This window comes from Oratosquilla oratoria, chromosome 20, assembly GCF_046742065.1.
Source record: "Oratosquilla oratoria isolate Oo_2021 chromosome 20, ASM4674206v1, whole genome shotgun sequence".
NCBI classification, from domain to species: Eukaryota; Metazoa; Arthropoda; class Malacostraca; order Stomatopoda; family Squillidae; genus Oratosquilla; species Oratosquilla oratoria.
The window spans coordinates 38,925,970-38,938,790 of NC_134796.1; the positions used below are offsets into that span (position 1 = coordinate 38,925,970).

General features: G+C 42.6%; 2 protein-coding genes across 2 annotated transcripts; one reads left to right on the forward strand and one right to left on the reverse strand.

Moving 5' to 3' along the window:
- Positions 1 to 542: 542 nt before the first annotated feature.
- LOC143036271 (neurotrophin 1-like) lies at positions 543 to 1,713 on the reverse strand. The gene is made up of 2 exons (XM_076203519.1): positions 1,696 to 1,713; positions 543 to 1,169 (listed from the first exon to the last, which is right to left on the reverse strand). The coding sequence occupies exons 1-2, from the start codon at positions 1,711 to 1,713 to the stop codon at positions 543 to 545; spliced, it is 645 nt and encodes a 214-aa protein (XP_076059634.1).
- A 5,818-nt stretch (positions 1,714 to 7,531) lies between these two features.
- Positions 7,532 to 8,438, forward strand: LOC143036272 (neurotrophin 1-like). The gene is made up of 2 exons (XM_076203520.1): positions 7,532 to 7,549; positions 7,776 to 8,438. The coding sequence occupies exons 1-2, from the start codon at positions 7,532 to 7,534 to the stop codon at positions 8,436 to 8,438; spliced, it is 681 nt and encodes a 226-aa protein (XP_076059635.1).
- The last annotated feature ends 4,383 nt before the right edge of the window (positions 8,439 to 12,821 follow it).

Below are 12,821 nucleotides of genomic sequence, written 5' to 3' on the forward strand. Positions count from 1 at the left end.
GAATGGATTCAAGATAAATAGACAATCAACTAGTTTCCCTGTCTCAGTGTCATTGATAACTATATCGATCGAAATCTAATTCTGCCCCTTCATCTCTATTTTCATTATTTTCTCACTGTAATCCTTTAATTTAGTCAGAGTGCGTATATGTATAAGAAAAATACATCTATATATAATAAATATTTATCCATACAGGAAATGCCAGAGCTGAACAAGGTGATATTGAAGGTTTACTGGATGAGGGTGGATGTGACAGTGATGACTAGAGAACTGCTTTCTTCACGTGATCGTTGATCAGGATCAGGTCATGACGGACACAGGGATCGGCCGGGACAAGGGATGTGAATCCGTCACCCTAAACAGAGTAGAGGTCCGAGGATGAGGCAAAGAGCGAGAACACACCTCCTGGGATCCCCCTGCTTGAGTGACCAAAACTTCTATCTGCATTATTGTCGAGGAATCTTCCCGTAAAGGCATGGGGTCATCTGGTCGTTGATTGTGGTTCTTCTGAGGGCTTGATCCGCGCGACATGCCGACCACCTCTAGTGGTCGATGGTGTAAGCTCCAAGGAAACAGGCACAACTGGCGGGGAGCTGGAAGGACTCGACGGCGAAGGGGAAGTACTTGTCGTAGGCGTTGTAGACGAGGAAGCGGTGGTAGGCCGACTTCTGCAGACACTTGGACTCGTAGCAATGGGGCACGAGGGGGCAGGCCTCTCCCGAAGTCAGACACTCTTCGATACGGGTGGTCTGCGTCAGGGTCTCGTAGTGGGCGTCGACGTTGTTGACGATGATCCTCCACTTGCCGTCGGTATTCTGCGCCCGAAGAGGCCTGACGTAGGCGGTCTCGGAGGGGCACAGGTAGGTCTCCTCCTCGAGGGTCTCGGGTCTCTCGACGGAAAGGGCGGTGTTGAGCTCGGCCACGTCAGCGTAGAGGGAGAGGACCTTCTGGTAGTGGTACTCGGCTGCGTGTTTGATCTCGTAGGTCGGGTACTCGGAATCCTCAAGACACCACGGCTTAGTGGTATTGGCGGCGCAGGCGGGGACGGCAGGCTCTGCGGGGCGGGGCTTGTAGGCAGGGGCGGGGTGGTAGGCGGGGGCTGGATGGCGGTACGTGGGTCGGTGGTAAGGGCTGGACGCTGTCGTCAGCCCCACAATTGCTACGGAGATCTTGAATAAGTTTCATGGTTAATAACACTACTACATTACAATCCATACATGACATATTCTGTGATGATGAATGACAATTAACACCTTTACTGCAGAGAAGTCCCACCCTTAACCAGCCTTGAGTCTGATAAAGATGGTTAAACTTATAACAATACCGAAGGGGATATAGCCAAATAAAAATATATATATATAGAGAGATGCAATGTTAAGGTAAACAGGGAGAAAATGAAGTTGGTAAATTAAAAAAAATATGTGTGTGTGTGTATATATATATATATATATATATATATATATATATATATATATATATATATATATATATATATATATATGTATGTATGTATATATATATATATATGAGATAAAAGCCTTAGACTCTGCCTTGCTCAGGAGTACCGAGTCAGGAGAATCACATCAGTTATGGAAAAAAGTACTCCATGAAAGGGTAAATAAGTCTCGTGTGTAGGATCAGCAGCTGAGTTGGAGTTAGGAAATTTTGAACAAAAAAAAACAGAGAGCCAATTACCAAAAGTCCCAAAGACATTTTCTCTAGTCCAGCTCTGGCACCGTCGAAGTCGAGAGAAGCTCTGCTTGAGTGTTGCAGTGAACGCTCCTATATATATATACATATATATACAGCGACACTATACGTCAGGTGTTCGAGGCCACGACATGACGTCATTGTATGGGGAAAGGCTAATTATCAACTCCTTTCAATACGGTAGCCTTTCTGATCAATTTTGTTTCGGTTTTTGTCAGGAGCCGTTTTGTCCCATCCTTGTCGCCTCAGCCGAATGAAATAGTCTGGGATTAACCAGGACGAAATGTGCTGTAGAAGTCGTCCGTTAAATTGTGAAATTCGTTGAACGACATTGGTAAGATGGGGTCGTGGTTGCTCCTTCTGAAACAATATGACTTGTGGTGGCTTATTATGTGTTAGATCGCTTGACCACCATTCAGAAGAAAATGGATTTGAGTCCATCCCAGTGGGCTTCCACTTGTAACGAATAAGTTAATAGATGAATCGATAGATACATATAAAGAATAAAGAGACAAACAAACAAGTTGATAAATGCATAATTAGATAACTAAACGAATACACAAATAAATAGATAATTATCTAAATAGATAAATAAGTAAATACAATAGATGATTAAAGGATTATAAAGAAGAGCATGCCGACAAGGACCTTTTGGTCCATAACTAAGTCGGATGCTGAAAAAGTAGGTAAATGAATCAAATAAATTAATGGATAATGACATATAATAAATAAACCTAAAAATAACAATAATTCATAATAAATAATTAATGAATGAATAATAAAAAATATATAAGTAAATAAAATAAAATAAGATAAATGGCACGCATTACAACATATTGTTTAGGTGTTATCTAAATGAATCTGACGAGTAAATCTTCGAACTGTATTATATTGCACTGCCTCTGCAGTAAGTTTATTTCATTCATTTGATACACTGTAAGTGAAATTGTTTCTACCCACTTCTAAATTAAATCTACTTCCTGAGAGTTTGAGACCATTATTTCTTGTTTGATTTGCATTCAGTGTGAAAATTTCGTCACTTTTGATGTTGTCAATTCCCTTTAGAGTCTTAAAGACCTGTACCAAGTCACCCCTGAGTCTACACTTTTTAGGGAAAATAGATTCATATGTTTTAGTCGATTTTCGTGTGAAAGAATAGATAAATAGACAGATAAATAAATAGATAATTAAATAAAAGATATATATAAAGTATCAATAAACATGGAAACAAAACAATAAGTGAAAAAAAATAAAAAAAATAAAAATTAATAGATGAATAAGCATATGAATAAAAAATGTAGGTTTATCTTAGTTGAACAAAATGATCTGGCAGCGGCTAGTATAGACAATACAGATAAACCATGACAGTAATTAGGTTAATCGAGATCAACATCAACCTTTTTGGCTGACAATTTTTTCTTTTCAGTTAAATAAAACTGACCGGGGGAATGTCGTATGAACCCAATAAGTTGCGATGATAGATAGTCACACCAACAGAAAAAAAATCCCACTCTCCCTTTCATAGGAACGGCTGCATTACTGATGTCGTAAAGAAAGGAAGGAAGAGACGAGGCAAAGAGAGAGAGTAAAAAAGAGGGAGAAAAGAGAGAGAGAAAGAGAGAGAGAGAGAGAGAAGGAATGAGAGAATGAGAGTGAAAGAGTGAGAGAGAGAGTATGAGACACAATATGAGAAAGTATGAGACAGAATGAGAGAGAATGAGACAGAATAAGATAGAATGAGAGAGAATGAAAGAGAAGGAGAGAGGAGAGAACGAGAGAATGAGAGAGTGAGAGTGAGTTTGAGAGTGAGAGTGAGTAAACTTTTGGTCTATGGAGCGCGACCACAGAACCAAGACCTTCAAGTCTGTGGTGGCCCAACCCACAGGGGCAGAATCAGTTTCTGGGTCACCTGTTTACCTGATCGGATCCTAATGATTCGTGTTTTTGTGGACCTCCGACGAGAACTTCAACGGAGGTCTTCTATAGTCTATGTTGATCTCAAGAAAGCGTTTGACTCGGTGCAACGCGCGGTGTTCTGGAATCTATTGCAGATCAGTGGGATTCCTGGAAGGGTTATTGACTTGATGTCTGACCTATACAGTCCAGAGAGTGTTGTAAAGAATGATGGAGACTTTTCCAGGTTTTTTTTAAGTGTTGATTCAGGAGTGAGGTAAGTGTGCGTCCTCGCAACAACACATAGGATGTTTGGGATTGGTATTGGACAAAGTCGTCGATCAATGTCATTGTGGAGCATCCATTGACAAGACCAACCACGCCTCCTTCAGGAGGTCCTCAGGGCCACGTCGATCTCACGCCGAAGGGAAGGGTCCAAGGACACTTTCGTCTTCTCTCGAGGCAGTCGTCTATTTCGAGGTCACCTGTGCAGAACCTTCCTTCTTCTTCCAGCTCTCCATCAGCAGGATCTTCGTCCCAGAGGTTTCGTTAGGTGGAATGACGATGTCAGGTATCGGTGATGGTGGAATAGTTTAAAGTTCTTTCTTAGCTCGAAAGAACTCAGTGACATGGTTTTAAATCATTATTTATGGTCATCATCATCATCATCATCATCATCATCATCATCATCATCATCATCATCATCATCATCATCTTCTTCTTCTTCTTCTTCTTCTTCTTCTTCTTCTTCTTCTTCTTCCTCCTCCTCCCCCGGGATCAAACCGAGATCTAGCTCACTGCCAAAACCGGAGCCTTGCTGGCGATTCACTTCAGGTATTTACAACGGCGAATGCCTATAAAGGTTTCGAACTAAATTTGCCGGTTGTTCATGAGTTGAGCTCGGGATCTCTGTGAAATATTAGGTTAGAACGGCAGTTAGACATTTACATAGACTCTTCGGAGTTAGTTCAATTCCAAGTTAGAGATCTTTTGAAGCTTCAACGGCGCAATCGTTAAGGCGCTGGATTGGCAATACACTAGATCTAAGTTCAATCCTGGGGACGATACTCGAAAATATATATATATATATATATATATATATGTGCGTAAATAACCACTAGGAAAAGTAAACTAACGAAGCAGAGCGCTTTCGTATAATTACATCTTCAGTGCAGATACAAAGAATGAATTATAAGATGAAGAAACAAGGTACAGAATATATGACATAGTGAAGAGGGCATTCGGAGAGGTAGTGGGTGATGTACACGTGACGGACGTTTGGGCCGTCCTGGTAGCCAACAAGTATGGGACGTTTGGGCCGTCCTGGTAACCAACAAGTATGGGACAACTGCTCATAATTCATATTACAGTTCAAACAATTTTGAAATTTCATGAGAAATAAAATTTTAACCACCCAGTTGACTGGGATAACGCTAAAGTCATCACATACAACAACATAACAAAAAGAAATTTAATTGAATGCAGTTTGATCAAATCTAGTAAGGGGATAAATGTTAATCTTCATCAAGGTTTGTACAAATTAGATAGTTTTATTTCTCATGAAATTTCAAAATTGTTTGAATTGTAATATAAATTATGAGCAGTTGTCCCATACTTGTTGGTTACCAGGACGGCCCAAACGTCCCAAACTTGTTGGCTACCAGGACGGCCCAAACGTCCGTTACGTGTACTTCTTCCACTACCTCTCCGAATGCCCTCTTCACTATGTCATATATTCTGTACCTTGTTTCTTCATCTTATAATTCATTCTTTGTATCTGCACTGAAGATGTAATTATACGAAAGCGCTCTGCTTCGTTAGTTTACGTTTCCTAGTGGTTATTTACGCATTTGTGAACACACGCTCCTAGTGTTTTATTGCATATATATATATATGTATATATACATATATATATATATATATATATATATATATATACATACATACATACATACATAGTTCCAATTTACAAGGGAAAAGGGGACAAATATGAGTGTAGCAGTTTCAGAGGGATCAGTTTGTTGAGTGTAGTTAGGAAGGCTTATGGGAGGGTTTTAATTGAGAGGATTAGGAGAGGAACAGAAGGAGTAATTGGTGAGGAACAGTGTGCGTTTTCGTTTGGGACAAGTAGGGGTTGCGTGAATCAGATTTTTGTGGAAAGGCAGATAGGTGAGAAACCTTTATGAAAAGCTAAGAATGTATTTTGGGCCTTTATGGATTTGGAAAAGGGTTATGACAGGGTAGACAGTAAGGTATTGTTGGAGATATTGCAGATATATGGGATAGGACAAAAGCTGTTAAGAGCAGTCAAGAGTTTTTACGAGAGTAATGGAGAAATGGAGAGAGTGAGTGGTTTGAAGTAAAGGGGGCACTTCGTCAGGGGTGTGTTATGTCGCTTTGGCTGTTCAATTTATATATGGATGGGGTTGTGCGAGAGGTAAACTCAAAGGTAATGGGCCGGGGATTGGAGATGGTTAAAGAAAATAGAAAAAAAAGGGAGATAAGACAGTTGTTGTTTGCTGACGACGCTGAACTTGTAGCAGGATCAGAGGAGGGATTAAGGAAGTCAGTGACGGAGTTTGGAAAGATGTGCAAAAGAAGAAAGTTGAAGATTAATGTGAGTAAAAGTAAGGTGATGAGATGTACAAGGGGAGAGGATGGCAGCAAATTGGAAGTGAGTACTAAGAGGAAGAGAGGCTGGATGAAATTGATAGCTTTAGATAATTGGAGGTGAATGTGGCGGGAAAGGGAAGAGTGGAGGTGGACGTAGAATATAGATTGAGAGGAGCAAGCCTTGGGGGATTGAAAAGAGTAATAAGAAATAGATATTTGGGAATGGGTGCTAAGACGAGATTGTATGAAGGAGTGATTGTGCCGACAGCACTGTATGAGGCAGAAACATGGAACATAAGAAAGGAAGAAAGGAAGAGTTTAAACGTGTTTGAGATGAAATACCTGAGAAGTATAGTAGGAGTTGGTAGGTTAAACAGAGAAACGAGGAAGTGAGTAGGAGGGTGAGGATGGAAAAGGAGTTGGGAGATAGGGTTGATGAAAGCGTGTTAGAATTATTTGGACACATGTAAAGAATGAGTGAAGAAAGATTAGTAAAAGAGGTGTGGAAGACAGAGGTGGGCGGAGTGAACATGAAGGTGCGATCAAGGATGAGATGGATGGATGGGGTAAAATGGGCATTGGGAAAATGGGGAATGTCCGTTGAGGAAGGAAAGGAGAAGACAGAACATAGGGGTGAGTGAAGATTGGTTGTGTACGGATGATGCTGTGATGCATGGAAGGGAATGGTTGAGGATGAGGGAAGGGGTGAGGGAGTATGTGTGAATAATATTTTGACTCAGCACGAAGGGATTTCTCCCGGTCTTCTCTTTTCCTGCATGAGGGGACGGAGAGAGTGGGGGTCGCTGTTTAGATAAAGCGGCCTTGCTGTGGATGTGCTGTGTCTTGCTACATTTCTTCGGACCCAGGACAGAGGGCAAGATGCAGGGGTGACCATCATCCAAGAGGAGCTATTTTTATTATCAATACTTTAGGGACTTTAGTGCCACCCCTACAAGCCAGAGTCATGCAGCATTTTCTTATGATAGGAGGTTAATTTCCCATAAGGACAAAGGATGATCAATTATAACCTCTACTATCCCTCCGTTCTGCTACTCATTATGAATCCTTCCTTTACCACCTCTAGAATCGAAGCGATATGGATCCCAATTACACAAGCACTAGTTTTCGATGACATTATACCTTTCACTTCTTCTTCCTCCTCCTTCATCTCATAAACATAACTTTGGATGCTGAACATTAGGTAACAGCTGCGAAGAGTGAATGTTGTCAAGTATAAAAGAGCTGAGAGAACGAGGGGACAAGCACAGTTCCAGCGACTCCCACAGCCGACAGCCTAAGAATTACTACCATTATCATGGCACCTGCACCAAAGGTAAACAGGGGAAATGAGGGAAGTGGCCCGGACGTCTCCTTTTCTTATGCGGAAAGTTTGTTTAAAGTACAGGGGAAGGAAGCATTTGGACTCCTATCTGAAGCGTATGTTTTTCTTTTTTGCTTTAATGTAGAGAGCAGGGGTGGGGAGTTTGGGTATTGAGCACAGGCATTTATGGAATTCTGTCTTTAGCTTCTCATATCTTGACTACCTTGACTGATTGCAGACCCCGCTGCTGGTGCTCCTGGCCGCTTTCCTGTCCGCCACAGTGAAAGGACAAAGTACCAGTCAAGATGTTCCGTCTTCCTTCGTGTCCCTCAACAACGGAAACAGCTCCCCCGCGACCCACCCAGCATCTTCACCAGCACACTGCAACCCTAATTATCCAAGGCTGACTCCCTCTTGCGCACAAGGGTCTAACGACACCTGGTGCCTCGAGGACAAGGAGTACCCGGCCAGCGAAATCCAGGCGGCCCTCAACCACCACTTCGCCAAGGTCGTCAGCCTTTATGCCGACGTGGCCGATCTCGACACCGCTCTCTCCGTCGAGAGACCCGAGACCCTCGAGGAAGAGACGTACCTGTGTCCCTCCGAGACCGCCTACATCAGACCCCTGCGGGTGCTGAGTGACTGTGGCTGGAAGATCATCGTCAACAACATCAAGGTCAACTACCAGGACTTCACGCAGACGACCCGCGTCGAGGAGTGCACCACTTCGGGAGAGGCCTGCCCCCTCGTGCCCCACTGCTACAAGGCCAAGTGCCTGCAGAAGTCCGCCTACCACCGCTTCCTCGTCTACAACCACTACGACAAGTACTTCCCCTTCGAGATCCGCAACTTCAAGCTCCCTTCCAGCTGCGCCTGTTTCATCAATGAGTTCCAGCTCTAAGCCTCCTCCAGTTAGGAGCTGTTTCTCGCATCACCAATCGAACTCCTCCTGAGGCACCACGGGTCACTTGTTACTTGTTGACTTATCACCAGGGACTCGGACGATGGCGCCATTGCCACACCCTTTCTTGGAGTGTTTTTGGCTTCCTTGTCACAGTTCCGTTCTTTTCCCTCTCCCAACCCACATACACCCTCATCTCACGTTGACACCACGAGAAGAAAGCAGTTCTCCTCTCATCTCGCAACCATCACATAATCAGCCAACGACTATGGCAACTTGTTATGACGTATATCAGTTGTTCACACTTTTTCTTGGTTATTAAACGTCTTGAATATAAAGGTGAATTTTAATTCTTGCCAAGGCGTTACACTATCTTCCGTTTTCATGTATCAACGCATTCATCTCCTTTTGATTATATATATATGTATATATATATATTATATATATATATATATATATATATATATATATATATATTCAGAAACCACTGAGAAATTAGATAAATGATGACCGAACGTGTTTTTTTTTGTTTTTGTTTTTAGGATATCTTCATATGCAGAAAGAATACACAAAGAATGCGACATAAATAAATAACAAAATATTAGAAAAGGAATTAGGACAGATTGGAAAATAGCTCTACATGGAATGTAAAGATACGTTTTTATCAAAATCATCAACATTTTTTTAATGATAAAATTACCACCTCTACAGAACAAAAAAAATAAGAAAAGAACAAGAGAGAATGTATAAAATCACAGAACATAAGAAAAGAGACTCCAAAAGACCATAGGGCTTACACTAGGCAGTTCCGTGTCCATTGCCAACAGTTGTCCCCATCAGTAAGGATATCTAACCTTCTCCTAAAAACAACCGATAGTTTTAGTGTACACTACATGGTCACTAAGTCTATTTCGTTCGCTTACCACTCTATTGGTATGTCTGTTTCCTTCTTAAATATAAAATTGTCTCTATCGTTCGCTTACCACTCTATTGGTATGTCTATTGCCTTCTATATAAAATTGTCCGATCCAAACCCATTACGACGAGTTCTGCCCTTTTGTTTTAATATGATGACGTTCTCTGCATCATCCTTGTTAAAGCCCTTGATCCATTTGAAGAACCCTATTAGATCAGCCCTCATTCTACGTTTTGCTAGAGAATGTAATTAAAAAGCTTAAGCCTATCTTCGTAAGGTAAACTTCTGAGCCCATGTGTAGGAGGCTGGTATAAATGAAAGTAGAAAGAGGGGAAGAAGACGGGTTGTCGGATTTTATAGGTAGGTTGGTTGTAAATAAGAGCCCGAACGAGCAGCCTGAGTCCGCTTTTCAGCTTTGTGTAGTTTTTTTTTTTTTTTTTTTTTTTTTTTTTTAATAACAGCCTGAGCAAGTTACCTGAGTCCACTTTGTGTAGGTCATAAAATAGCTAGGCTCGGGAGGTCGAATATATATTTACTCATTGCTGATATGACATTCCTTTGTAACCTAAGTGAGAATTATGCAGAGGCTCGAGATTATTCTAAGTAAACAATATTTCCGTAAAGACGTCAAACAAAGAATCTGATTGGTGAAAGGGTGGAGGAGGAGAAAATTTAATTGGTTCATGAATCTAAGATGACGCCCTTTGGGGAGAATCTTAAATATAAAGTTAAAGATCATTGGACTAAGGAAACCACTACGTCACTGCAAAGTTCACGTAGGATCTTGTATATGTGCTCTCGAGGGATTCTTTGTTAGAACTTAGGAGAGTGTGCTGTATTCTATATCTGAACAGAAGAGAGATTTTGAAGAATTCGGGAGTTTGAATCTCCTAGGAGGCGAGTCGCCATATCCATAAGTGAGGGCTGCAGTAGCGACGACACCATATATCATTTTATTCACTATCCTCTGCAATGATTCCAGTGAATTGATATCCATTCTATAGGACGGAGACCAAACCTGTACCACATATCCAGGTATGGGTCAAATTAACACCACGGAGAGTTGGATAACTACCTCTGCACTTTTATTCGTAACCGTCCTTGCAATGTCACTTGATGTCTTGTAAGCTATATTTCTGGTTCTAATGCACTGTTTCCTGGATTTAAGTTTAGAAATCACCAGCACTCCCAAGTCTTTCTTGTACTCAGTTTTCTCTAAGAACGTGTTATCTAAGTTATATATGCTTACTGACTTGTGTAAACCTACGTTTAACACACTGCACTTTGACTTATTAAAGTTCATTTGCCATCTCACCGACCATGTGAAAAATCTTCCAAGATCTTCCTGCAGTATCCTGACGTCTTCTCCTGGCCAGATTTAGCGTCCTATTTTAATGTTGTCCAGAAACTAACATCAATAATAATCCCATTGTCAAGTCATTTTTATACATAATAAATAGTAAGGGACTCAATACTGAGCCCTGGGGAATTCCACAATTAACACTACCCTATATGGATTTTGCTCCATTAATGGTGACACTGATCCATACTGCCACAATCTGTCATAATCTATTTAAAAACTTTTCGCCCTATGCCGTGAGCTTTGATATTTTGGCAAGAATTAAAATTCACCTCTGTATCTAAGACGTTTAATAACCAAGATAATATATGAACAACTGATATACATCATAACAAGGTGCCATAATTGTCGGCTGATTACGAGTATGTGATGGCTGTGAGATGACTGGAGAACTGCTTTCTTCTCGTGGTGTCAACATGAGATGAGGATTAAGATGGGTTGGGAGGGGAAAACTACGGGACTGTAACAAGGAAGCTGGAACTACCCAAGAAAGGGTGTGACAATGGCGCCATCGTCCGAGTCCCTGGTGATAAGTCAACAAGTAACAAGTGACCCGTGGTGCCTCAGGAGGAGTTCGATTGGTGATGCGAGAAACAGCTCCTGACTGGAGGAGGCTTAGAGCTGGAACTCTTTGATGAAACAGGCGCAGCTGGTAGGGAGCTTGAAGTTGCGGATCTCGAAGGGGAAGTACTTGTCGTAGTGGTTGTAGACGAGGAAGCGGTGGTAGGCGGACTTCTGCAGGCACTTGGCGTTGTAGCAGTGGGGCACGAGAGGGCAGGCCTCTCCCGAAGTGGTGCACTCCTCGACGCGGGTCGTCTGCGTGAAGTCCTGGTAGTTGACCTTGATGTTGTTGACGATGATCTTCCAGCCACAGTCACTCAGCACCCGCAGGGGTCTGATGTAGGCGGTCTCGGAGGGACACAGGTACGTCTCCTCCTCGAGGGTCTCGGGTCTCTCGACGGAGAGAGCGGTGTCGAGATCGGCCACGTCGGCATAAAGGCTGACGACCTTGGCGAAGTGGTGGTTGAGGGCCGCCTGGATTTCGCTGGCCGGGTACTCCTTGTCCTCGAGGCACCAGGTGTCGTTAGACCCTTGTGCGCAAGAGGGAGTCAGCCTTGGATAATTAGGGTTGCAGTGTGCTGGTGAAGATGCTTGGTGGGTCGCGGGGGAGCTGTTGCCGTTGTTGAGGGACACGAAGGAAGACGGAACATCTTGACTGCTACTTTGTCCTTTCACTGTGGCGGACAGGAAAGTGGCCAGGAGCAACAGCAGTGGGGTCTGCAAGCAGTCAAGGTAGTCAAGATATGAGAAGCTAAAGACAGAATTCCATAAATACCTGCGCTGAACACCCAAACTCCCTACCCCTGTCCTCCACACTAAAGCAAAAAAGAAAAACGGACGGTTCAGGTAGGAGTCCAAGTGCTTCCTTCCCCTGTACCTTAAACAGACTTTCCGTATAAGAAAAGGCGACATCCCTGCCACTTCCCTCGTTTCCCCTGTTTACCTTTGGTGCAGGTGCCATGATAATGGTAGTAATTCTTAGGCTGTCGGCTGTGGGAGTCGCTGGAACTGTGTTTGTCCCCTCCTTCTCTCAGCTCTTTTATACTTGACAACATTCACTCCTCGCAGCTGTTACCTAGTATTCAGCATCTAAAATTACGTTTATGAGAAGGAGGAGGAAGAAGAAGTGAAAGGTATAATGTCATCCAAAACTAGTGCTTGTGTAATTGGGATCAATATCGCGCCTGTTCATAATGAGTAATAGAACGAAGGGATAGTAGAGGTTATAATTGACCATCCTTTTTTCATTATGGAAGATTAGCCTCCAATCATGAGAGAATGCTACATGACTCTGGTTTGTAGGGGTGGCACTAAAGCCCCTAAAGTATTGACAGTAAATATGGCTTTTCCTGGATGACGGGTCACCCCTGCATCTTGCACTCTGTCCTGGGTCCGAAGAAATGGAGCAAGACACAGCACATCCGCAGCAAGGCCGCTTTATCCAATCGGCGACCCCCACTCTCTCCGTCCACTCATGCAGGAAAAGAGAAGACGGGGAGAAATTCCCTCGGGCTGAGTCGAAATATCATTCACACATACTCCCTCA